The 26398-nt window shown below is 60.0% G+C and overlaps 1 protein-coding gene across 1 annotated transcript in view; it reads right to left on the bottom strand.

Moving 5' to 3' along the window:
• The window catches only part of SDC3 (syndecan 3), a 37159-nt gene extending 11854 nt beyond the window's left edge, over window positions 1-25305 (bottom strand). Inside the window, exon 1 of the mRNA XM_079778344.1 lies at window positions 25034-25305. Coding sequence (XP_079634470.1) covers window positions 25034-25168 — 135 coding nt within the window. The 5' untranslated portion in view covers window positions 25169-25305. The remainder of the gene's footprint in view (window positions 1-25033) is intronic.
• Window positions 25306-26398: the final 1093 nt, after the last annotated feature.

Genomic DNA, 26398 nt, shown 5'->3' with positions numbered 1-26398 from the left:
CCCAGATCAGTAGCCATTGACATGACAACCGTTACCATGACGACCATCTCCTCCATGCTAAGGACCAGGAGCGCAGCTCCCCACAGAGTGGTGGGGGGGGGGGGAGCAGGAGAGGGAGAGAGCACGGAGGAACAGAGAGGATGGCAGGGAGGGGGGAGGGCAGAGACATGGGACGAAGAGGCAGGGACAGTGGAAGGCCAGGGGTCAGGAGCCCGGTGGGGAGTGGAGGGAGGACTCGCTGTGTGAGAGAAAGAGAAGGCGAGAGTGGGAGGTGGAGGGAGAGAATTCTCTCACATCTTAATTTAGACTCACACTCATCAGACAAAGCTGGGGAAGGGGCCACCTGGGTGATTTTCCAAACCTGCATCCAAGAGATCATTCTTTCCAGAAAATAAGCAGCCCCTCGGTGGGGTGGAGGGGAGGGTGGCCAATAGCCCGGTCACCCCTGAACGTGCCCTGGGAAGCTAGATGCTGGGAGCCGCTGCAGGGGTGGGAGGTGGGACGCAGAATGCCATCTTGCCCAGCACCTCCCCCCAAGGTGACTGAGTGCCAGCTCTACCCGTCCCTGGGCCAGTGGGGACCAGGGCTCGATGGGGCCGCCCAGGGAGCTGCTGGTGGCTGCGGCTCCCAGGGGGACGAAAGGGCAGAGGGAAAAGATGGGGGCGGAGAACAGCCTGGGAGGCAGCAGGGAAAGTCACAAAATGCCAGAGGAGGGCGGCGACACACAGCCTTTGACCCCAAAATGACCTCTCATTTGCATAACCATGCATAATTAGCATAATAATTATTCCATTCCCTTAAAGGAGAACTGATTCAGAATGCCCAGGACCCTTTGGCCTCCCCATGACCCTCACTGCACCCCTCCAGGTAAACTCACACCCTCCTGTGCCTGATACACACACACACACACACACACACACACACACACACACACTGCAGCTAACAGACAATCCAGTGACATCCTCATGCACACACCACACACACATCCCAGCACACACAGCCACGCCCTATAAACCACACAGCTGTGCACTCATACTCCGGCGTACACACACATAATTATGGGCAACATTTACTGACCCCAACCTGTGTGCCTATCTTAGCGCATAGACAATAGAGCCATGTAGTAAGGGGGTGACCATCCCATGACCACCCACTTACTACACCCCTAGCTACATGTGCACACACACACACACACACACACACACACAAAAATGCACCCTCCACACCTAACACACCCAGGAATGCCCCACACAACTTCAGCACAATCTCATCACCTCACCCGGGGCACACACGGACCCCTCCCTGTCCGAGCACTTCACCGCACACATCCCTACAGAGGGACACCTTCAGGCTCTGACACCGAGCCCCCGACTGGGAAACACCACGTCTCCTGTTTGCATCCCCCACGCCCTCACGCACAGACGCGGGCGCGGGCAGGAGAGGGTGCCCCCGGCAGAAGCCTGACCTCTGCTTCCCACATCGCCAGTCCCAGGAGCAGTCACCCAACTGGAGGCCCCCTGGGCAGCCAGGGAAGGTCTGAGACCCCCAGCGGAGCCACCACCGCGGCTCTGCCCACCGCCGCTGAGGGCCACTGCCCGTGCTGCCTCCTTCAACCCCACAGCCGCCCCAAGTTCAATTATCCCCATTTCACAGATGCAGACACCGGGGCTGGAGACACCAACAGGTTCTCAGTCTCTGGAACCCTCGCCCAGGGCCGTCCCCTACCCGCTGCTCACCCAGGGCTCCGGCACCCATGACCCACAGCCCCCCTCACCCCGGCATGACCTCAGCTCAGAACTACCCAGAGCCATCCGCACACACGCAATGTCTATGCACACTGTGCACGCACTCTAGCACACAACAAACACACCACCTGCTCTCACACACCATCCTACCCACACGTTCCTGAAGGCAACCACCCCATCATATGCACGACCCCTCTCCGATGCCCCCCAACAAGCCCCAGACACCTGCACCCCAGACCCCTCCACACATGTGCACCATGTATGACACCAGGCACATTCAAGCACAGACAATGCCAGGGGGACATGGTGGCACCCTTCCCAATGGACTGACATGGCCCCGTCCTCTTTCCTCACCGTCCCCTCACACCATTCCTCTTGAGCTGACTCACACAGCCTCACCCTGGAGGCACCTCAGGCCCCCACAGCAACCAGACGGCCCCCCTCACTTACCACTCACCCCTACAGGATCCTCCCCATAGAGTTTCAGGTGAGGTACCCAAAGCAGCTGGATGTCAGGTAAATCTCCTTGCTTCACAGCCACTCACCGAGGATGGTGGACACAGTCAAGGAGAAAGCCGGGCACCTCCCTCTGCCCTCAGCCCTTTGCCAAGACCAGAGGTCTGGGGTCTCTCATGCCCAACCCCCACCACCAGAGGTGAAGCCAGAATGGATCAGCGCCCCCCTTACTACTTGCAGGAAAGCCACTGAACCTTTGCAATCTCAGTTTTCTCATCTGTAAAATGGGGATAATAATAGGATGCAGCTCACAGACTTGCCAGGAGAATGAAATAAGATCATGCAGGTGATGAGCTGAGCACTGGACCCAACACCTGGAACTGAGCCATTAAGTGTAGTTGTGATTATTGTTAGATAGATGTCAATATTTCTGTCATTACTGTTTCTGAAGACCTGGCCTCAGTTAGGCCTCACCATCCTCATGAGGGGAATAGAATCAGGATGACTGCACTACAGATGAGGGTATAAACGCCCAGAGAGGTTAAGAGGCGTTGCCACGGCCACCCAGCCGGGGAGAGTGCGGAGAGAGAAAAGGAGAGGTTGGATGAGGAGAAAGGGTGAGTTCCAGACACAGACACAGACGCACAAATTAGGTCAGCTGGCCGGCCGCCAGGAGCCAGCACCCCGTGCAGTGCTAACCACGCTGCAAACGCTGAGAATAAAATGGCGTGTGATTAATTCTGCGCGAGCTTCCCCCCTGCATTAGCCAGACGCAGGCCCTCCTCTTCTGGTGACCAGAGTGTGAGCAGGGATTGGGGTCCCAGCTTTAGATTCAGTCTTCGGTTCTACTTATTTGCTGGGGTGACTCTGAGCAAGTTATTTAACTTCTCTGGGCCTCTAGTTGGTTACACGGGGACAATAATAACTCATACTCCATAGAGCAGCTGTGAGAGTCAAGTGAGAGAACGCACCAGATAAGGAGCTGGCCACCCGTTGGTGTTCCCACCCCACGCTTCCCGCCTCAGGGCTCACCTTAAGGCTAAACCACAGGCCTGAGGGATCACTGAGTGTAACTCTCCCATCTCACAGATGTGGAAACTGAGGCCCCAGGAGGGGAACGAGGGGCAGGGCGGGGAAGTACCACACCAAGCAGCACTCGGAGAGGTCAAGTGATCTGTCCAAAGACACACGTGACTTAGCCACCAGCTCCCGGGAGCAGGTGGTCTGTGCAGAGACCTGTGGATCCCTGTAGGCTTCCTCCCCGCCAGGCCCCGTCCCCAAAACACCCTCCGTGCTGTGAGAACCCAGTGCCCCTCACGCTCAGCAGTTCCAGCCCGGAGACCCAGAGCGTCACCGCAGGAATGTGGGCCCGGGCCAGGCTCTGGGCAGCGGGACAGCCCAGGGTGCTGCACAATGGAGAGCCTGGCCCGGGAAGGGGAAGCCGCGGTCTCCACCCCCCGCCCGGCCACAGCTGCCCTGGCTGGGAACCCAGCTTCCACCGCATTCACTTGCTGCTGGAGAGGGTGAGGGGCGGGGAGACTGCATCTGCTGGGCAGGGGGCCACAGAACCCAGGACCCAGGGAGCAGACGGGCTTGGGGGGCGAGGGGGAGGGGTTGTAGAGAAGACCCAGCCTGAACTTGACAGACCATCCCACCAGAAAAAGATCAGCCCTGGCCAGTGTGGCTCCATTGGTTTGGCATCCTCCCGTGCACCGAAAGGCTGCCGGTTTGATTCCCGGGCAGGACACACGCCCAGGTTGCGGGCTGGATTCCCGGTGGTGGACATGCAGGAGGCAGCTGATCTATGTTTCGCTCTCACATCGATGTTTCACTCCCTCTCCCTCTCCCTTCCTCTATCAATAAATATGTATATATTCTTTTAAAAGCCCAGGCACACATTGTCACTGACACACCCTCCCACCACTCTGATTCCCAACCCCTCCCTCCTCCCGCCCCCAGATCTTCCACAGGGCAGCTCTGAGGACAGGAAACACCCCTTTGGGCCCATCTCATCTCAGCCAACTGCTCTGCAGAGGACATCCTGGGCATCCTGGCAACGGAGGCCTCCCCACCCCACGCCCCAATTCCACCATCAGCTCCAGCCTGCCTCCTCCACCACTCTCTCCACTGCCCACCCCGTGGCCTCACCACCCTCCCCTTCCCCACGGGCACTGCCCTCATCCATGCCCACCCTGGGCCAGACAGGAGAGCAGGTAACGTCCCAGCTCAGGAGGCCACAGCCTCTGGGACCCGACAAGTCCCCTTCTCCCCTCTCAGCACTCCCGCTGCCCCATCTGTAAAATGAATAGTTGAGCTGGATGCTCTAAGGGCCTTTCTGATCCTGACACTCTGGACATCTAAAAAGTCAACCCTGCTGGGCTGGTGTGGCTCAGTGGTTGAGCGTCAACCTATAAACCAGGAGGTCACAGTTCAATTCCCGGTCAGAGCACATGCCCGGGTTGCGGGCTCGATCCCCAGTGTGGTGACTGAGGGAGGCAGCCAATCAAGGATTCTCACTCATCACTGATGTTTCTACCTCTCTATTCTTCTCTGAAATCAATAAAAATATTTTTTCAAAATAAATAAATAAAAAGTCAGCCCTCAGTGGAAAAAACCTACATTCCCAACAAGAGGGGCCTAGTTAAATCAGTTAGGGCCAACCCTGCCCTGGAATATTATGCAGCTATCAATAAGGGGGTTTTCGCCTTAACCGGTTTGGCTCAGTGGATAGAGCGTCGGCCTGCGGACTGAAGGGTCCCAGGTTCGATTCTGGTCAAGGGCATGTACCTTGGTTGCGGGCACATCACCAGTAGGGGGTGTGCAGGAGGCAGCTGATCGATGTTTCTCTCTCATCGATGTTTCTAACTCTCTATCCCTCTCCCTTCCTCTCTGTAAAAAATCAATAAAATATATTAAAAAATAAAAAAATAATAAAAATAACGGGTTTTCACAAATCCATACTGTTGAGTCGGGTCTTTCAAAGGCATATGTGCATAACGGAGGCTTTTATTTTTTACTCACTTCGAAGGATAATTCAGGACGCGGATGTGCATGCCCGGGGTGCCAGGAGGCAGCCCGGCCGGGCTGTCGGAGTGTCGTGCGGATGTTGTGTCTCCACACCTGGTGGCCTGGGGCAGGCCCTTACCTCTCAGCGGGTCAGCCCAGTAAACAAAGGTAACACCCACCACCTGGGGGGGTTCACGGCAAAAGACCCAGGTGCCCACACGTTAATGAACTGCACAGTCACCGCTGGCTATTAATACTATCACCATCAAGTTTTGAAAAGGAAGTTACAACAAATGTACAAAGAACTTGATCCCGCTCTAATGAACTCACTGCCAACGTCATGGCTCAACGCTGAACTCTACCATCGGCTCCCAGCGGCTCTCTCCGGGCAGCGGGGCTGCAGACCGCTTTTCATTTTTTCCTCAGGACCTGGGTGTGTACTTGCCAAATTTTCCACCATGAGCTCCGAGTGCTGTGATTACTAGGCAGAGCCCTGCCTTTCCGAGCGCCCACCTCTGCCACCCTCCGGCCTGCGAAGCTCCCTGGCCCCCTCGTTCTGCCGAGACCCTGTTGGGGCTGTTCCTGCGGAAACCTGGGAGCAAACAGAGGAACCGGCAGAGAGGAAACAACACGGGAGCCTGTGAGGGGCTGGCAGGCCCGGCGGCCGGGCTGAGCGCTGTGCCTCACCGCAGACGGGCCGCTTGGCAGGGCCCAGCTGCCCCCGCCCTGGCATCGACGTGGCGGGCGGCCACGTTGGCCCGCAGCACTAGACGCCTCACCCGCCCGCCGTCTCCTCCCGTCAGCCCAGTTCCTGGCCCCGCCATCCCCGCCAGTCCCGGTCAGGGTGCTGGCTGGCCACCCAGAGCTCACACTGTCACCTATGGCTAGCCGGAGGGTGACAACGAAACCCTGGGAAAACGAGCCCCCTCCTCGGCCCAGGGCTGGGACCCCTCCCCCTCACTGCTCCATCACTTCCCAGCCACCTGCCCTCGAGCGGCCCCCGCTCGGCCACCCTGATTCACACTGCCCGTTTGTTCCTGTCCCCGAGCTCGTGCCTGAGCGCAGGACCACCCACTGAGGCCCAGTCCAGACTCAGCAGCCTCCTCCCCGGCTGCCCACCCCCCATGCTCCTCCCACACGAAACCCTTTATGGTTCTGGGAACGCAGGCACTTTCCGGCTTCCCACGTGCTGGTCCTGCTTCCTGGAACACCCTTCCCCATCTCTGCCGCCAGCACCTACTCAGTGCAAGCAGTACTTAAAAGCACCTACTCTGTGTCAGGCACCCTTCTGGGCACTCGGGGTCCCACAGTCAGCAAGACGGGAATGTGCTCAGTCCGCTCCAACAGCACCTCCTCTGCGAGGCCTCCCCACACCAACCACCTGCCCAGTCTGAGTTAGGGGTCCCTTCTTGGGGACTCCACCTCCACTGTGTTGTCATTTGCTGGGGGGAGAGGAGCCACCAACCATGCTCCCGTCATGCACATGGGCCCCTCCCACCCAGTCTCACTGGACCCACTCCACCCCCTGGGAAGCGAGTACTGTCCCCATCTGTAGTGGGGCGACAGCAGGGTCTGAACCCTGGCCTCGCTGGCACCAGGTCCTGTGCTCAGTAAATTCCCGAACCCCTGAGAATGCACGCAGGCTCCCAGGTTGTGCTACAAGCCTCATTTCACGGGGCTTTTCGCCGGAGGAGGCCTGGGCCACTCCATCCCTTCCCATGAACAACAGTCACAGCCGGCCCACGGGAGCATTCACTGTGTGCCAGGCTCTTCGTACGCGCATTGCCTCATTTCTCTCACCACGAGGGACTGCTCTCCCCATTTCACAGATGGGCAAACCGAAGTTCAGAGAGGTAAAGCAACTGGCCCAAAGCCACACAGCAACGGGGCCCTAGTTGAACCCTGGATCAGTTGTACCCTGAAGACCATGCTCTCTGTACTGCAGTGCACACTCTCAGCCCTCACCAATATTCCCCTCCAGACAGCTCCCCAAGGGCGAGGACAGTGTCAGAGGCCACAGAGCCCTCCTCTCCCTGCACAGAGACACACAGACAGACCGACTGACTGTCTGCGAATGAGCAGACAGGGAGGACAACCCCTGCTCCCATGACAGGTGGCCTGGCTCAGGTGAGCGGCCCCACCCAGCACCCCATGACTAACCAGCAGGCGACTAGGATGGAGCCTCCAGGCTCTGCAAACCATTCCTGCCAACAAACGGGCAAGGGCCCACCCATTCCGGGGGGCCCATAAGCCTCCAAGGAACACCCCAGTGTGGGTTAGATATTCCCCCTCCTCGCTCCAGAGAGCTGGGGAAAGTCCCTCAGCTCGCTGGGCGGGGCCTCCATGTGCCCTCTGACAAAACGGGGACAATGACTCCCAGCACATGGAGGTGCCGGCTGTGAGGTGCGGAGCAGGTACTGCACTTAGTAGGTGCTAGGACATGACACAGTGCTGCTATTCAGAGCTCATCTTCCTGCCTGACCTCCAGACCCACCCGAGTGACTCCACACACCCTGTCCCTGTCAACACCAGGGCTGCCTCGGAGCTCACCACCGCCTGAAATTAGCTTGTTTACTGTCTTAACGTCCGTCTCCCCTCCAAGGGCTCCTGGGAGTAGAGGCTGGGCCTGCCGAGGCCACGCCTATGTCCTGAGAGCCCAGAATATTCCTGGGATATAGTCGACCCCCATCGATATTTGTTCAATGAATACTATGAGTGGGATCGCCCCCTACAAACCCCCATCACCCACTTCCTGCCCCCAGTCACTGCAATTCTGGGCAGCGCCCTGTCCTCTGGTCCGGCTCCCCATGTGTAAAACCAGGGGCTTTGGGCCAAGGTTCTCTCTGGTGCCTCCAAAATCCAACAGGAGGACTCCAACGAAGCTGGGAGGAGGAAAGAGAAATTGAGACCCGATGCCAACATATTTTTTCACGAAACAACTATGCAAATTATATGCAAAACATGCAGATTAGCAGGCTCCCAGTAGAACCTACAATTCTGGCCACTTTACAAACAGGCTTGGGCTGGGTAGAAAGTAGTATTTACTGAGTCCTACTAAGCGCCAGGCCCCTTACGGATGGAGCCAGGTGAAATGGGCCTCCATAGACTTGGAGAGGCCGTGCAGCTTGCTGAAGGCCACAGAGAAACTAGCTTGAGCATCAGGATGGGGGTGATGGGGGGCAAGGCCGGGGGGGTGGGGCCTGCGGTGGGGAAGAGGCTAAGAGAGCAGAGAGCAGCCCCAGGCCATGTGTCTGGCTCCCAGGCCCACAGGACCTGAGGGAAGACCAGCCCACAGGGCAGAAGGATCCTGGAGGCTATCTGGAGCCAGGTGAGGGGGCTCACCAGCCCTGGGGTTCCACTAAGCTGACCCCAGCCCACCTCCAGGACCCGGAACAGCCCTGCTGGAGCCTGCCCAAGCCACGCCCAGCCCCTCCAGCTGGGCTGGACACCACGTGGCCCTGACATCCTCCCCAGAGCCTCCCAGGCACATGCCGGCCTCACCCTGAGGTCACAGCACGCACACACACTCCTACAACATTCCCATCTGCGCGCATGTGTCCAGCTCCTGAGCAGCGGGGCTGTGGTCCCCCGCACCTTCCCGGTTGTTAGGTTGTCTGTAACCAGCACGAGCTAACACGGGGTGGAGATGTGACTCCCCACCCCCCACCAGGGGCTGTCCCACTGGCTTCTGAGCTGCTCCACTTCAAGACTCAGCGCGAGCGAGCCATGGGCCTCCCGGACCACCACCACCGTTGCCCCAATGGGAAACCGAGACACAGAGCAATGACCAAAAAAAAACCTGGGGAAACCGGCATCGCCCCCAGAGACCTGCCTGGGGCCACACTTGTCTGCAGGGCCACCTCCCGCCCAAGATGACCCTCTGTGAGGCGCAGCGTGGGTCAGGAAAGGGAGGGGACGGACTGAGGCCAAACCCTCACCCTCGTCCCTTGAATCCTGGGAGCCAGGCAGGGCCTTGTCAAATATAGATGCCCTATAAATACCTCCCGAAGTTTGAATGGAAGCAAGAACGAATACACAGAAAGTCCGAAGTGCTGGCAAGGCTGTGGAGAAATCGGAGCCCTCATCCACCGCCGGTGGGGACGAACATGGTGCAGTCGCGTTGGAAAACAGTCTGGCAGTTCCTCAAAAGCCTAAACACAGTCACCACACGATCCAGCGATCCCACTCCTAAGGTACCTATCTCTCCAAGGGAACTGGAAACATATGTCCACACATTTTTTTAAAATAGCAGCATTATTCACGACGGCCCACACGTGCAAACAACCCCGATGCTCACCAACTGAGGGGTAAACAAAAGGTGGGATGCCCATGCAGTGGAATATTTTTTAAAAGGAACGAAGTGCTGCCAGATGGGGAACTTTGAGCACATTATGTTCAGTGAAAGAAGTCAATCACAAAAGGACCACATATTATATATTCCCCTTTATGTGCAATGTCCAAGATAGGCAAATCCATAAAGTAAGTTAGCGATTGCCTAGGGCTGGGGCATTGGGGAGAAGTGAGGAGTAATTGCTAATAGGTGTAGCGTTTTGGGGTGTTTTGTGGTTTTTTTTTGGGGGGGGGGTGATAAAAATATATAAAATTGATGGTGACCTGGCCGGCATGGCTCAGTGGTTGAGCGTCGACCTATGAAACTAGGAGGTCACGGTTCGATTCCCGGTCAGGACACATGCCCAGGTTGCAGGCTCCATCCCCAGTAGGGGGCATGCAGGAGGCAGCCAAGCAATGATTTTCTCTCATCATTGATGTTTCTATCTCTCTTTCCCTCTCCCTTCCTCTCTGAAATCAATAAAAATATATTTTTTAAAAAATTGATGGTGGTTTGTACAACTCTATCAATAGGCTAAATTATATGCGTTAGATGGGTGAATTGCATGGTATGTGAGTTAAATCTCAATAAAGCTTTTGTTTAGAAAAAAATAAGAACGAATGTGAGATTCAGGCTCAGAGAGGGCGAGAAAGTTGCCCAGGGTCACACAGCAGAGCCTGGACTCAAATATTCATCTGGGAGCGGAGGTGAACCTTATCCCCGCTCCCCTCCCCTCCCATCTGAGTCTCCCCCATCCAAGGCCCAGGGGAAGCCTCCCCAGCTCCCACGTCCAAGGGCAAACACTGACTCTGCAGACCACAGGTGGGAGCGGCCAGCACAGCGCCCTCCTCTGTGTCTGTCAAAGGCCACTTTGTCAGGTGGGCCCACAGGCAGAGGGCAGGCTTGGCCCAGAATAACCCCAGCGAAGGGCGGCCACTCTAAACTCAGGCCAGCTGCCACCTCCACTCCTACACCCAGCGTCCCCGCTCCGGCTCTCAGAGGTCCTCAAATGCCCCCACCCTGGCCCTCTGGCCCTGGGCTGGCCCCCGGCTCCCTCAGGGAGAGGCATGAGGATACGTCCCTGCCAGGGAAGGGGACAGGATGGTGGCAGGGCCCAGCAGTGAGGCACATCTGAACTGGACAAGTCTACCTGTCCCCTGCCCCTGTGGCTGTCTGGGGCGGCCGTGAGGACAGACACGTCTCTGGGGCCCACCCCTCATTCCCTGTCCTGCCGCCACTTGGCTCCTGGGCACCGGCCTCCGCCCAGCCCAGCTGGCAGCCACCGAGCCCCGGCTGGTTTCCGCTTCCAGTTCTCTGCTCAGAGGCCCGTCTGTCCTGACGGCTGGGCCAGCCTCTGTCTGGCAGGTGTTCAGTCCCCACAAACCCCACGAGGACAAACTCAGGTAAGAAGCCTGTGCCCCTCAGTCCCCTGCCTCCAGCCCACCACCTCGGTGACCTTCCCATCCTGGCTCTGGCTCTGGTCCCTGTCTAGTCGCTAAGAGGGGAAGAGGTGGCCCTAACCAGCTGGCTCAGTTGGTTGGAGTGTCATCCTCTATAATAAAAGGCTAATATGCAAATTGTCCCCTCGGGAGTTCGAATGGGAGACCAGGAATTCAATCGCTTGCTATGACGTGCACTGACCACCAGGGGGTAGCGTGGAACATGGCAGGAGACCAGCAGCAGCAGTGGGGGCACTGGGGGAGCGAGGGAAGGAGGAGGCCAGGAGGCCGGAAGGCCAGGAGGCGGGGAACCTGATAGGCCCTGATCACCAGCCAGGCCTAGGGACCCTACCCATGCACAAATGCACAAATTTCATGCACCGGGCCTCTAGTTTCATATATCAAAAGGTTCTGGGTTTGATTCCCGGTCAGGGTGCATGCAGGAGGCAACTGATTGATGTTTCTCTCACATCTCTCTCTCTCTCTCTCTCTCTCTCTCTCTCTCTCTCTCTCAAATCAATAAACATATCCTTGGGTGAGGATTTTATTAAAACGAGGGGAAGAGGTGACCTCACACAGCCTTACAGAGCAGACTGCAGGGCGAGGCCACAAAGGGTCTTGAGGAGGGAAGCTGAGAATTCCACAAGGTCCCTCCAGCCCCCCAGTCCCAGCGCTGGGGTGGAGGGAGCCCCAGAAATCCCCAGAGTCCTCTCCCCTGACATCACCGCCAGCCTCCTGTGGGTCCAGCACATCCCTCTCTCCAGCCAGCCCATCCTTAGCCCATTGTCTTTCCGCAGAGCCCCTCCCACCGAGCTCAGACAGAGGGGTCCAAACGCTCATAAGGAATTAGGGACCCTGAGTGTCTGGCCCCATGTGCCCTGCAACCCAGCGACCAGGTCACATGTCACTCAGACGTGGCCTCCCTGACCAAACCCTCCTTCAGGTCTCAGCCCACCTACCACCTGACCCTCCACAAGCAGGGTCAGAGGTCAGAGGCCGCAGCCCTGGGCTCCTACCATCAGAGCCCCAATCACACCAGCTTGCCTCGCTCCCTGCAGGAAACTCCATCAGGGCCAGCCCCAGCCAGAGCAGGGCCCCAGGGAGGCCTAGATGCATGAGCCCTAAACGGTCCAGCCCAGTGCCTGGGGGGAGACAAACCTGGATTGGAGAAGCCGGCCTCAAAGCTGGACATCAGCAAGGGGCTGTTCCTGGAGCCCAGTCGTCTTCCCCAAACCCCAGGACAAGGACAGGGTAGCAACGGTCACCTCTGTGGGACACAGCCTCTCATTTCCACTGCCCCCATTTGTATCAGCACTGGGCACCAGCTCTGGGCATGCACCATGCTGGACCCTGGGCCAATGAGCCCTGATCAGGGGTCCTCAAACTTTTTAAACAGGGGGCCAGTTCACTGTCCCTCAGACCGGTGGAGGGCCGGACTATAGTTTAAAAAAAACTATGAACAAATTCCTATGCACACTGCACATATCTTATTTTGAAGTAAAAAAACAAAACGGCAAAAACACCCGCATGTGGCCCGCGGGCCGTAGTTTGAGGACGCCTGGCCCTGATGCCTGCAATGACCCCGCAGTAAAACGGTCACCATTCCGCTTTACAGAGGGGACACGAGTGCGGTGAGCTGTCCAAGGCCACCCAGTGGACAGCGGAGGTGGCAGTCAGAGCCCAGTGGGCCTGAGGCCCAGACCACCCTCCCTGCGCCGTCCCTCACAGCCACTCCTCATAGACACACGGACGGTGCCTGTGTATTTCCCGAGGCCCAGGCACTGACGCCTCCAATACCCAGCTCAGGCCTCACTGCGTCCGGAAAGCTTCCCATCCCAACCTTGTCCCAGCGACACCCTCTCCCTGCTCAAGGCCCCAAAGACAGCATCCTGGGGTTCGGCCTCATCCTCCCACTTGGTCCAGAAACGCTCTGGCCAAAAGCAGGGTTCCCAGAGATCAGAGTCTGCGGGATGCAGTGTGCTTAAGATTGACTCGGGGGTGCGTCAGGCAGGTGGTTCAATGAAGGAGCCGCCTCCCCGGGCCTCTCTGACCCTGCGGTCACTTTCCTCAGGGACACACCACACCCCCTCCTGCTCCCCAGCACATCTGCACCCCCAGGGGTGAAATCTGCAGTGTGCCTGGAGGTCAGGCAGAAGACAAAGCCCTGAGGCCCTCTGAACCCCCCCCCCCCTTAATCACTGCTGAGGAGGCAGATGATCGGCTGTTGCCCCTCTGGCCTGGGCTCCCTAGATTCGAGGATTAAGGGCTGGGATTAAGGACGGACACATTCCTGGTATAGCTTAGAGTCCCAGATGTGTGTGTGCAGAGGGGGGGGGGGGGGAAGGGGGCGGGTTGTGGGTGTGCACACGCAGGTACACCCATGCAAGCACATCCAGGGGTGTTTCTGGGCATGCGTGCAGATACATCTGTGTGTGTACCCCTGTGGGTTGTCAGGTGGCTCAGATGCCTGTGTGGGCCTGGGTGTGTGCAGGTGGGTGTGCGGGCTCCATCTCTGTGAGAGGTATGTGTGCACGGGGGGGGGGGGGGGGGGAGGGCAGAGAGTGTGTATTTCCCTGTCTCTTTGTTCAGGTATGTGTGCGGGTCTGTGTCTCCACGCGTGTGCACAGGACAAGGGTGTGTGCTCAGAACAGCATGTTACTTCATGTACACAAATGGTCTGGAGGGGTGCACACTTCTACGTGTGCCTCGACTCCCCTGAGCTAGCGGGAGTGTCTCCCAACTTCCTCCACTACCCTCCCAGGAGCTGCAAATACCCTGCCCACCTACCTGCTGGGGTCAAGCCCCCGACAGCTGAGAAAGCGGAGACAGCAATTCTGGGGACTCGTGGAACTCCTTCTTCGGGATCTGAGATCATCCCCAACAGCCTCCCAGCCCCACTACCTCACATGGGAACAGGATTCAGCCAAGCCAGGGCTCAGCTCCCAGAGGCACCTGGGACCACAGCTGTGGGGGAGCCGCTCTCCTCTCACCCCTGGGGGAGCCTGGACAGCCAGCTCCGCCCTTGGGCCCAGGGTCTTCATGTGAACAGCAAGGTGAGGGGCCGACTTCCTGTGGCTTGGAGTCCTCCTAACTACACTTCTGGAGCGGGGGAGGGGGTGCAGGGAGTTCTCCCGCCCTGACCCACCACCCCCGCAGCCCTCGGGGCCCCAGGTCCCCAGGACTCCTCGGGGCCTGGCCCTGCTGAGCGGCCGCAGGGAGAAGAGAGGTTCCAGCCAGCCAGGGAGGGAGCGAGGGAGGCAGAGGCCTCTGGGGACCAGGGCAGGAGGAAGAAGAAGAAGAAAAGAGGGTGAAAAGTGGGGGTGCAGGGAGCAGACAGAGGAGGAGGAGACGGGTAGGTGTGCAGTGGGGAAGGAGGTGGCGGGCAGAGGGGGAAGGTCTCTTGTAACCAAGCCTGCGCCTCCACCATCTCCGGGGACGTCCACCTTCTAAAAGGTGGGATCCCGAGGGGCCCAGGCCACCCTCCACTGCAGGAGGCAGGAAGGCTGCCAAGCGCCCCTCGAGCCCACGGCTCCCCGCAGCTCCACCGGCCCCCCCCCCAGGCTCCTTCCTCTTCCACAAGCTTGGGGACCACAGGAGCAGGGGGAGGGGAGAAGGCAAGGAGTGACAACAGGGGAGAACTGGAAGTCAAGAAGATTGAGGATGTGCAAAAGCGTGCAAAAAAAGGGTACAACGAAGCAATGTCAGAATTTGGGGAAATGAAGCAAAAGAACATGTGTGAGGGCTGAAAGGGGAGATGATGTAATTGGGGAGTAGCTGCTGCAACAATATATCCAAGGGAGGGCTCCAAGGAGAGAAGGAGGCAACCCTGTGGGGAGCCGGACACATGGAGCAGAGTTCAGGCTCAGCACAGATCCCGGCACCCCTCTCTCCTGCCTCCCCCTCCCGCATTCCGGCAGGGCTTTCCCTGCTCGGTTCCGGTTCCGGTTCCGTACCTAGCAAGACCCGACTGGCCTCAAACCCATCCTCCCACGACACCACACTTCACAGTTTGCAGTACGCGAGGCAGCAGGGAGCAGTGCTTGTGCACCAGGTTCGACTCCAAGGCAAACTGCCTGGGTTCAGATCCTGGAGAGTGTGCCGCTCACTAGCTCTGTGACCTTGGACAAGTTACTTAACCTCTCTGTGCTCCCATGCCTTTTTTAGGAAAATCAAGACGACGGTGCCTCCTTCTAAGGCTGTGGTGAGGATTGTGTTTTTATATAGAAGACGTCTGGCAGAGTATGCTGCATGTGGCAGGCACTCCACAGGCATAACTCAATATTAATATTATCGTATCCATGCTCTTGTTGGCACCCCCTCAGGTGCAGCCCTTTATAGACTAACATCCTCTACCTGCAGGATGGAACCCAAAGCCTTGGTTTGGACTCGAAAGCCCATCTTGTGAGCCACTGGGGTCTTTCCTGCCGAGGCCCTGTGGGGTTCAGGCCCAGAACACCCCATGGCACAGTGCCAGGTGCCCAGTGAGTGTCTGTTAAACAGAAGAAACAACATGCTCTCACTCAACATGTGCCCCCTACAGCAACAGCCCCTTCACCCCAAAGGGAGATATGTTCCCACCTTCATTCATGGCCCACCTCCCGGTTGGGGATTGCTACTTTTAACCACACTATTTCCCTAATATAGCACCACCTTTCCCACCTCTGAGCCTCTGTCCACCCTGGCCCCTCTGCCTATCAACGTGCTGCCATTCTTTAAGGCCTGGTACAAAAGCCGCCTCCTCCATGGAACCCTCCCTGATTTTCCAGAGCCAAACCCAACCTCTCAGTCCCCCCACGCGTGTCCTCAGCCCCTCTCGTGTGCTGGCTCCCTCACCTCCCTGGGAGCTTCCGAAGGTCGGGTACCAGGTTCCCAGTGCTCAGCCCCGGCCAGACGTAGAGGGGCCTCAGCTAACAGTGGCTAACGTGACTGCAGGTCAGCAGCAGAGCAGGGATAAGGCCCCGGGTCCTGGATTCCCTCTCCAGTGCTCCCCCTCTGCCAGGGAAACCAGACTCACGCCCGGCCCGGTCGGCCTGAATTTGACTGATCATGTCTCAGAGGCTAGGAAGAGAAGTGGTGCTGGGCGTGATGGGCGAGGAGAGGGAACCCCCACCCTGGCCCAGGAGGAACCACAGACAGGCCTCCCATCCACCCCCCCTGCCTCACAGCCTGCTCTCCCTCCCCACGGGGCCACCTCCACTCAGGCCCTGCCCCCTCTGGCCTGGGGGGTTTCCGGTAGTTCCTCAAATGCAAACACTGGAAGGGTCCCTGGGTCACCCGGTCCGATCGCCCCACTTTACAAACGCTGAAGTAGAGGCTCAGAGGGGGAAAGGCTGTCCACAGTCACTGGGCAAGCCAGGAGCAGACTCACCTCTGAGACGTCAAATCTTAGGGAAAGTAGAACAAAGAAAATAAGGAAATAAAAGTGACTTATCCAGCAGCAGCTCCGGTCAACTAGCTGCCAACTAGTGACCCCACAGCACCTCCCCCACACTACCCCGCAGCACAGCCCAGCGAGCGAGGCCTGACTGCCCCACGGGGCAGAGGGAGGCTGAGGCTGTGCAAGGAGTCGCTGCCCACGTTCACTCCGCAGAGCTGGGATTCGAATCTGTCTCGGAGCGGGAGGCAGGCCTTCCCTCCCTGCTGCCCTTCAATCCTCCCCCTGAAACCTCACGCACCCCTCCAGCAAGGCTCACTGACAAGACGCAGGACATGCACGCAATCAGCTGCACACCCACAGCCCCCAGCACAGGGCCCGGCATACAGCTGGTGCCCAGTAAGTGTTTGCAGAATGGATGAATCAGTCAAGCAAAAGACGGGCCCCCAAACAGCCTGGCATCTCGGGAAGGGCAGACGGCTGCTCGCTAACTACCTCACCCTGGGCCTCTGGGTCCCCATCTGTAAAATGGGGTGGCAATGCCTACCTCATGGGGTCATGGTGAGAACTGAGGTAGCACAGGTTAAGCACTTAGAGCTGCCTGGTACGTAGCATGCACTCTCTGAGTACTGGCATCGTCACTGTCAATGGTGTCACCATCTGTGCCTGTTTCCCCAACACGGAGAGTATCTTGAGGGTAGAAACCAGGTAGAATTCAGCTGCAGACATTCCCACCCCGCCGTCAAACGCAGCCTGGCCCTGAGGAGGTGGCAGCAAACCTGGGGGGAGCGGGGAGGGCGCGGTGAAGGGTTGAGATAGACACAGTTACCCATACCCCAGCCGTGGGCCCTGGGGAGGGTGGCAGTTTATGGGTCCTGCCAGACATCCCGTGAAGCAAGACTATCTTCCCCCGGCTCCCCCTGTAACAGCGCCCAGCCCCGCAGGAGCTGTGCCTGCTCAGCCCCCACACAGCCCCCCACACCCCCGCCCAGGGAGGGCGACTGGCCGAACGAGCCACCCTGGTGCCCACAGTCAAATTGGCAATCAGTTTGCTGCAATTAGACTTCCCAGATCCCGCTGGTGACTGATTCTAAATTACCCTTATTAAAGTCTGGGCTGGTGACCAGGGCTGGGAGGGGGACGCGGGACTGGGGGGTCTGACTGGCTATGCAGGGGGTACAGAGAGCTCTCGGAGGCCTTGGGCTGAGGCTGACCCCATGGAAAGCAAATCCACGGCCCATCCCAGCAGCAGGACAGGACGAAGGCCCTCATCAGCATGTCGCCCTTGCCCCGCCCCCATCTTAGAAAACGCCGGCCCAAAGGGTGACAGGCCAGCAGAGGGCATAGAGGGCATTTGGCTCAGGGGGACTCCCCGACCAGAAGGTGGCCCCTAGCCTCATTTCGTGGAACAGCCTGGCGGGCAACCTATGGGGCCCAACAGGAGGCCGCCGCCCCGGGGCGAAGGCGAGACAGCAGGCCCAGCCCACAGCCTCGGGCAGCACTACCCGGGCTGAAGGGAGGAACTCCATCTAATCAGACCAGAACACCTACAGCCCTCAGCCTCTGCCCCTAGCAGTCTGGGCGCATGAAGTTCAACCCCAAGGACAGCGGAGGCCGAGTCCTGACCTTCCTCGGTGGGCTCCAGTCCCCCCTGGTCTCTAACTAACTTCCCTCCGGCTTGCTCGCTGCTTCCGCCCAATTCCTGAGCGACTCCCATCTTACAAAGGGGGTGTGATGACAAGGTCAGCAATGGGACAGAGTCCCGATGGGGGAAGGGGCAACTGGGCGCCCGCTCCACCAGTGCCTGGCCACGCGAGCTCTGGCAGGCGGTGGCACATCTCCAAGCCTTCGAAGTGAGGGGAACGTCACCAGCGTCCGGGTGGCTGGACGGCTCAGTGCGACCACCGCAGGCTGGCGGGCCAGGCGAGTCCTCCGGCAAGACCCAGGCCATCTCGGGCTTCAGGACTCCCTCCGTGAGAGGGCAGGCCTGGGGCTGGCTGTCTCCCGCCTCTGAGCTCCTATGCAAACATCACCAGTCACCTGCTCGGAGCAGGGCAGGTGTGGTGAATGAATGGAGCGCAGCCCAGACTGGACCGCAGGCTGCCAACAGCCCGGAAGAACCCACGGCCGTGAACGCAGCACCGCGAGGGCCTGGAATGTGCCGCCGCTAACCTGGCCCCAACCCTGCCGGCTCCGCCTGGAAGTCCTGGCCCACGTCCGCCCTCGTCGGGCGGCCCCCAGCCCCAGGGTTCTGCTCTGGGTCGTCGTGATCATTCAAACTTGGTTCCCACTCTCCAAAGGAAAACCTTATCCCCACCCCCAAAAGCAATTCCTCAGGTGAGACCGAGAGGGACAGGAAAAGAGCAAAACGGAAGCAGGTCGTGGGAGAAATGGGCACTTTATTATTTCGTGTTGCTCATTCCCAAATAACTGAGGCATTTTAAAAAAGAGGAGACCGAGGCTCAGAGAGGTTAAGGGAACTCACCAAGATCACACAGCTAAGGAATCGGCAGGATTGGAATTGGATTTCAACCCTAGTCCAGCCGGCTCTAGGGTGCCTGCCCCTTCTACTAGCTCAGGCTTGGAGAACCCAAAACAGACGGCACCGAGGCCTGGGGAGGGACCCAGTGGTGGGAAGGCAGACCTCAGCCAGCTGGGGCACGGATGTTGTAGAACCCTCTCCAGCTGGTATAAAAGGCCAGCTGGGCCCTCCACCCTCAGCAGCCAGGTAGGAAAGGGGCCAGGGCATTTGTCCAGGGCCGCCCCCACCCCCATCCCCCAGCTGGGCCCTCAGCCATTGCCGCTCAGACTCCCCTGTAATCACAGCTTCCTGTTTGGCGCTGAGAATAGGCCTGGTCAGTGGGGGAGGGGAGCGGCCATCCCTCTGGCCAGGGCCTGCTCTGGAGTGAGAGGGCCGGAAGTGAAGGCTACCCGGCCCCCTGGAATCTTGGGAGGCTGGGAGCCAAGGCAAGGGGGTAGGAGGGGCGTCAGTCAACAAATATTTACCCGGCACTGGCCCCGTGTTCCCAGGATGTGGGGGACCATTAGAGGGAACAGCGAGCCAAGCCAGGTGGTCGAGGACCAGGCCAGCCCCTGCTCCCCACAGGGGTGAGAGCTGGGAGGAGTGGGGACAAGGGGGTGGGACCTGGGAGAGCTCCTGCCTCTGGCCACCCTGCCCCCCTCCCCTCCCCAGACACAAAATCACAAGGCTCCAAGCAGCTGGGCTGGAGCCAGAGCCACAGCGCCTCCGTCCCACCCCGATGCGGTGAGCGAGTCTCGGCACCCCGACCACAGGCCCGCCCCGTGCGGACCCTGGCACCTCCCAGCCCACAGGTACACGCCTTGCACCCAGCAGCATTCTGCCAGCCTCGGGCTGTGCCCCCAACCCACCTCCACCGGAGAGAACACAGAGCCCCAGCCCGGCTCCAAAGCTCATACTCCTGGCTTCCTGCCTGCCTTCATTCATTCGCTCTTTCGTTCATTCAAACCACTGAGTTCCGGGCGGGACACAAAGCTGGCCTTGGGGGTTCAGCAAAGAGCAAGGCAGCCACGGAGGATGCCCCTGGGAGCTCGGGGTCTATGGAGAGAGCATTCTGACTCTCCTCCCGACGGCTGTGACTTCCACCAAGTCACTCCTCCTCTCGGAGCCTCCGTCACGCAGGCCAGAGAGAACCTTGGGTGCAGCGGGGCCAGGACTCCAGGACGGGGCAGCAGGGACGGGAAGGTGAGCTCCACACAGCGTTCTAAGGGCCAGAGGGGACTAAAGGCAGCCTGGCCACTAGGCAGCCACGGTGTGTCTAGGGGGAATGGTGGTGTTTCGGAGCCCTCTCATCCTCTGTCCTAAATATTCCCGTCGCCTGTGCCATGACCACATGGCCCAGACATGAGCCCCCCTCCGCCCCCATTTTGTTGACAGCCTGCACAGTTTACAGAGAGCTCTCCTGGATCCACCCCACAGTGATGCTCACAGTAGCCCATTTAACAGATGGCAGAGCCCTGTGAAGGGGTGAGGCCCTGGGCAAGCCCTTTCCCCCACCGAGCATCACCCACCTCCAAGGCTAAGGTGGGAATTAAATGAGAAAATACCTGGGACACACCTGGCCCAGAGCCTGGCGAAAAGCAGCAGTTATGAAACAGTAGAAACATGGTCCTGATTGGGGGGTGGGGGGGAGGCCCCAGAGGTGACGTAACTTGCCCAAGGTCACACATCAAGAGGAGAGGCAGCCCAGGTCCATCAGCTTCCCAGGCCCCAGCTCAGCCCGGCTCTGCCACTCTCCGCTGTGTGACCTTGAAGCTGTCAACCTCTATGCCTCAGTTTCCTCCCCTGTAAAACGGGGGTTCTAATCACCCCTACCTCCAAAGGCTATCATGAGGATTAAATAAATGCAGGTTCTGTTATTCAGCCCTCAGAGGAGAGGAGGCCGCCTCCCGAATCAAACCCTCAGCCCCCGCCGGGCTGGGGAGATGGAGACGTCCCCACGTCCCGTCCCCAGCCTTCAGGAATACTCTGCAGCCCCTTCTAGAAGGACCCATCCCTCTCCGCCAGCAGCTCTGGAGGAAGGCCCCAGCTCCAATGGGAGGGACAGCGGGGAGGCCTGTGCCCGACCGGCTTCTGGGGGAAGCTCAGTCTTACCCTTCCTCACCCTTCAGGATGCCCTCACCCACCCCACTGCTGCTCTACATCGTCCAGAGCCCCCGCCAGAGCTGCCCTGCCCCAGTGCTGCCCGGCCCCCAAGGACCCCACGCCCCAGTCCATGAGGTGGAAGGAGCCTTTTGTTTTCAAAAGGCCAAACTCTCTTCTCCAGCAGGGCTCAGCCCCACCAAACCCCAACACAAGGAACCAGACACGAGCTGGATTCGCAGCCGGAGGCCGGTTCCAATCCCAGCTGCACCGTGCGGCTGTAGTCACCCCAGTTCAGTCCTGTAAGTCAAGTATCTGTCCCCAGTTGACAGGTAAGAAAGCCAAGGGTCAGGGCGCACTCCTCCTCCCCCTCCTCCTCCCCCTCCTCTCCCTCTTCCTCCTCCCCCTCCGGAGGCCCTCCCTGACCCCGGGGCTCCCTCCTGGAAAGGCCCCATCTCCTGAGAGCTCACAGCGTGCAGGTGTGCTCAGTCACTCAAGGCGCTCACTTTCTCATCACATCTCTGCACGGCTGGCACTGTTACTGTCCGTCCCCATTTTACACATGAGGAAGTTGAAACAGAAATCACTGACCCAAAATCGCACAGCAGGTGTCTGTCCCCAGAGCCCCTGCCAACTGGGAGCTAAGAGCAGCAGACCCTGTGGTGTGCCTTGTCGGGCCCTGGCACAGGGGTCCCTACCTTTTCATTCTTACAGTGAGAACAAGCTTACCCGAGGAACCCCGCGTTCAGAGTCTGCTGGAGGGGGAATGGGTGGGGAGCTCCTGGATGATTGACATGGTCGGGGTGGGCAAGGAGCAGACCACCAGGCCGGATGGAATTCCCATCCTCATGGTCCCTCACTCCCCACCCCTACCACATTCCCAACCACGGAATGGCCACCTTGTGAAGAACAAGAAACCAACACTGGCTGAGTGCGTGGTATGTGCCAGGCATCGTGTTACGAGCTTTACATATGAACTCCTTCCATTCTCGTGTTCTCCCCATTTTACAGAGGTGGAAGCGAAGGCACAGAGAGGTTAAGGAACTTTCACGAGGTCACACAGCCACGAAGTAGTGAACTCCATCACTGGGAGTATTCAAGCACGACTCAGGGGCCCCTAAATTCCCTGCCAGCCCTGAGCTTCTAAAAGCTCACATTTCCAGGACCCCCACGCTCCACGCCTTTCTGGGTGGTGACTTAAGTACAACAGCTGAGGTGGCCCTGAAGGCAGATGTCCCTCGGAGTTATAGTCACATGGTCTCTCAGAAGAGAAGACTCCCCAAAGCAGATGCCAGGACACACACACACACACACACACACACACACACACACACACACGTCAACTCATCACCATCTGCAGCATGAATGAGATCTGCTATTCCCACCGAGGTCACAGGAAGCTACACACACACACACACACACACACACACACACGTACACACACACGTACACACACACGTACACACACACACACACACACACGCCCTTTCAAGCTGGTGGGCAGACCTAGGGGCCCTCTTGTCCCTCTGGGTCAGCCACTTCCCACCCCAATGATCTCCTTAGAGGACCCCGCCATGGAGGCCTCGCCTGGAGCCATCCCAGCTGGGGCTCTGCTGGTCTAACTCAGCCCCTCCTCCTGCAGGCATCACCCTTCTCCTCTGGTGTCGCATCGCTGGCAACTGGGCACCACCCATTAACCCTCTGCCACCCAGGCAGAGGAGGTGATACCCCTCCTCCACAGCGGGGACCCCAGGGAAGGTGTGAGGCCTGGGGAGAGGCTCGCCTTCCCCCCTCATCTGCAGCCTCACCCCTCCTCTCCTTCAAGTCAAGCCCAGCCATATGGGCCTCCAGACCCAGAGTCCCAAGGTTTTGCTTTCTCTGCCACCCAGCACTGTGTCTGGAACCCGCCCCCCCACACACACACTTCACCCTCAGATCCAGGGGCCCCGGCCTCACTGAGCCCGAACTGCGCCGGGGCAGTCACCTGGCACACTCTCATACCAATTCCTCCCACCGCCTCCTGGGGAATGAATTCTTGGCTTTAGTTTATGAACAAGGAACAGTTGTTCAGCGAGGGATGGGGCTTGCCCGGGGTCACACAGCTTGAGCCTCCTGCTGGGCCTCCAAGTCTGAAGCATTTTGTCCTGAGCCCCCTTTCACTCCAGTGTACACCACGCACTCACCGAGCTCCTTCTGAGCAAGAAAACACACATCCTCTCATTTAGTCTTCGAGGAGGTGTTATTAGCCCCATTTCACAGAGGGGAAAAGAGAGGCTAGTATGATTCTGACAGGTGAGATGAGTGGTCAAAGGTCAGATCATGAGCCAGGGGCAGTCGCAGGAGGAGATGGGTCACATTTGTGTGATCAGGCTGAACCCGAGGTTGTGTGGCCTTCCAAAAGCGTAGCTAAGAAAGTGACCCAGCCGAAACCGGTTTGGCTCAGTGGATAGAGCGTCGGCCTGCGGACTGAAAGGTCCCAGGTTCGATTCCGGTCAAGGGCATGTACCTTGGTTGCGGGCACATCCCCAGTAGGGGGTGTGCAAGAGGCAGCTGATCGATGCTTCTCTCTCATCGATGTTTCTAACTCTCTATCCCTCTCTCTTCCTCTCTGTGAAAAATCAATAAAATATATTTAAAAAAAAAAAAAAAGAAAGTGACCCTGCGGCTAGGCTGGGCGGGGTTTCTGTCCCTCCCAGGGACCTCCTCTCCACACCCCACCCGGGGAGCCCTGGGGCTGAAGCTCCCAGCCACCGTGCAGGTACTTCCCCCGGCACTGAACACGCCCCTCCCCCTGGCTCGAAGCCCCCAGGTGGGGACGGCCGGTGAGAAGCACCCTCTGAGCCCTGCCTGTCCGCCTCCAGTTTACAGGCCGGCGGGCGGAGGCTCCGGGGGACGTGCAGGGGTAAGTGGGTGCCCTGAAGTGGACCCTGAGAGGGCTGGGTGCATTTCAGCCTGAGGGGGGCAGGCCGAGCTCCTGGCGGAACCAAAGAGAACGGGGCTGGAAACCCCCAGCTCGTTCCCAGCCAGGCTGCGGACATGTGCCCACGGGACTCACGTGGAACCTGAGTTCCTCCAAAGAGGGAGGAGGCCCTTGCTCCCTGTTCTGTCCTCCCCCTGCTCCCCCTGTTGGGGCTGGGACAGAGCCCGACCCCTCACAGCTGCTGCTGCGGCTGCTTGGTCACTCCAAGGGACACTCAGGAGCCACCTCCCACATTCGCACTCACCTCTACCTGCACACACTGCCCCCCGCAGGTGTGCATGCCCCAGGCGCAGCCACCCAGCACCTGCATGCACACAGGCACACACTCCCGTGGGCGCAGGCACACACCCACCACGGAGGTCTCCCCACACTCACCCCTGCCGCACACACAGCCATAGCCAGCCGTCACCAGCCCCGTCACTGTCCGCGCCATGCACAACGGGTCACCCTCACACCTCCACACACACAGGTAGGGCATGATGGCACTCCCCATCCCCTTCCCCCCCACACCCCCCACAGGTCCCAGCACCCTCCACTGGAGCGGGGACACACCCTCACTCACCCCCTCGGGTCACCTTCACACAAGTCACCTTCCACCCCTCCTCTTCCCTGGGCCCCACTGCCCTCATCAAAGCTGCCCTGGGAGGAAGGAACCAAATGCACCCCCACCCCGGGATGGGGAACAGACCCCAGGCCCTAAAAGTGGCCGCGTCTGGACACACCCACGAGCAAAATCCACGTTTACTCCAGACCCGAGCGAGACACACCCAGCCCTGGCCACGCGCCCGGCGCCCCCGGCCCGCCGTCAGGCCCGCCCCGCGCCCCTCGCCCAGAGCGGGCACCCCGCTCCGCCAGCCGGGAAGGCGGGTTCCGGAGCCACTGGGGAGGCTCCCGCCGGGCCTCCCTCCGCGGAGCGTCCCACAAGGAAGGGGAACGAGCCCCCATCAGGCGACCGGCGCGGGGGTGGCCTTCCCGCTCCGAGGCCACCCGGGGGGCGTCACCGGGAGGGGCGCGGGCCGCGGTGGGGGAGGGGCCTGGGGACGGCGAGGGGGTCCCGGGCCGCCCCGGCGCGCGTCACTCACCCCCGCGGCGCGCCCGGCCAGCAGCAGCAGCAGCAGCGGCGGCAGCAGCCCGCGGGCCCCGGGCCCGGCCGCGGCCCCGGTCCCGGCGCCTGCCCCGTGGGCGGCCCCGGCGCGGCGCGGTGGCCCCGGCTTCATGGCGGCGGCGGCGGGCGGCGGGCGCCTTTGTTCCCGAGGCGCGGCGCGCGGGGCGGCTGCTCGGCGGCGGCGCGGCCCGGCGGCTGGACCGACGCGCGGCTCGCTCGGGGCTCCTGGCTCGGCGGCCCGGCTCCGCCTCGCGGCTCCGCGCCCACAGCCGCCGCGCCCGCAGGAAGCGTGCGCCGCCGCCGGGCCGCCCCCAGCGCGGGCGGGGCGGGAGGAGGGCGGGGCGGGGCCGCGCGCCCCCAGCCCGGGGATCCCCGCCCCCACGCCCCTGCCCGCTCCGCACCCCGGCCCGGCGCCCCGCTCCCCGCCCGGGGCCCGCGCGCAGGGCGCCCCGCCAAAGGGGGCCGGCTGCCGTGCGCCCGGGGCCTGGGGCGAGGACCCCGTCTCTGAGCTCGGCCTGGAGAGCAGGGTCCCTCGGAAGGCGCCTCCCCGGGCGGTCGCGAGGGAAGGGAAGGACCCCGCGTGGGAGTGCGGGGCGGGGGGACGACGGGCCTGCCTCCTTGGAGGGTCTGAGGAGATGGGGGGCATTTGCGTGATTATCACTATCCTCCCCTAAGGGCTCCCTTCGCATAGCTCCTCCAGGACCATCGCCACCCCAAAGCGGCCACCCAAGCCCCCCCGACATTGGTGTCTCCAAGACGCGGATGCGCTGGGTGAGCTCAGGTCAGAGGCAACCCTCTCTGGGCCTCTGTCTCCCCTCTGCACCGCGGGGTGCGGACTTCTGGGCCTCCCTGGGACTGCAGAGGAAACGCTGGGCAGACCTCGGGAAGGCCCCCCCCCCCCCCCTCTGAGCCTCAGATTCCTGGGGTAGAATGGAGACCCCACCCTCCAGTGCCGGTGGTGTAAGAATATGTCCCTGGGCCGCGTGGCCATCGCGCACTTGTCTCTAGGCCTTATCCCCTACTTATGTGGCCTACGATGCACTTGACTTACTCCCTGGAGTCTCCCACCACTAACTGGTACCCAACTCCAGGAGGGCAGGGGTTGGGGTCACCTTGTTTGCTGCTGTGTCCCCAATACCAGCTCGGAGACTGGCACGTAGTGGGTGCTCAAACGAACTTGTTGAGTCAATGAATGTGTTTCCCATTCACCTGAGCTCCCCCCACCCAGGTGTCCGGGGAGGAGAAGGCAGGAGTATTTTTTAAGCCCTAACCATGTGCCAGGTGTGGCCCCAAAAGCCTCAGGTGGGTTATCTAATTCTTTCAGCAACCCCATGAAATAGGG

This window comes from Cnephaeus nilssonii (assembly GCF_951640355.1).
Source record: "Cnephaeus nilssonii genome assembly, chromosome: 7".
Lineage (NCBI taxonomy): Eukaryota > Metazoa > Chordata > Mammalia > Chiroptera > Vespertilionidae > Cnephaeus > Cnephaeus nilssonii.
The sequence above is the reverse complement of the archived record's forward strand: the minus strand, read 5'-3'. Positions and strand labels throughout refer to the sequence as shown.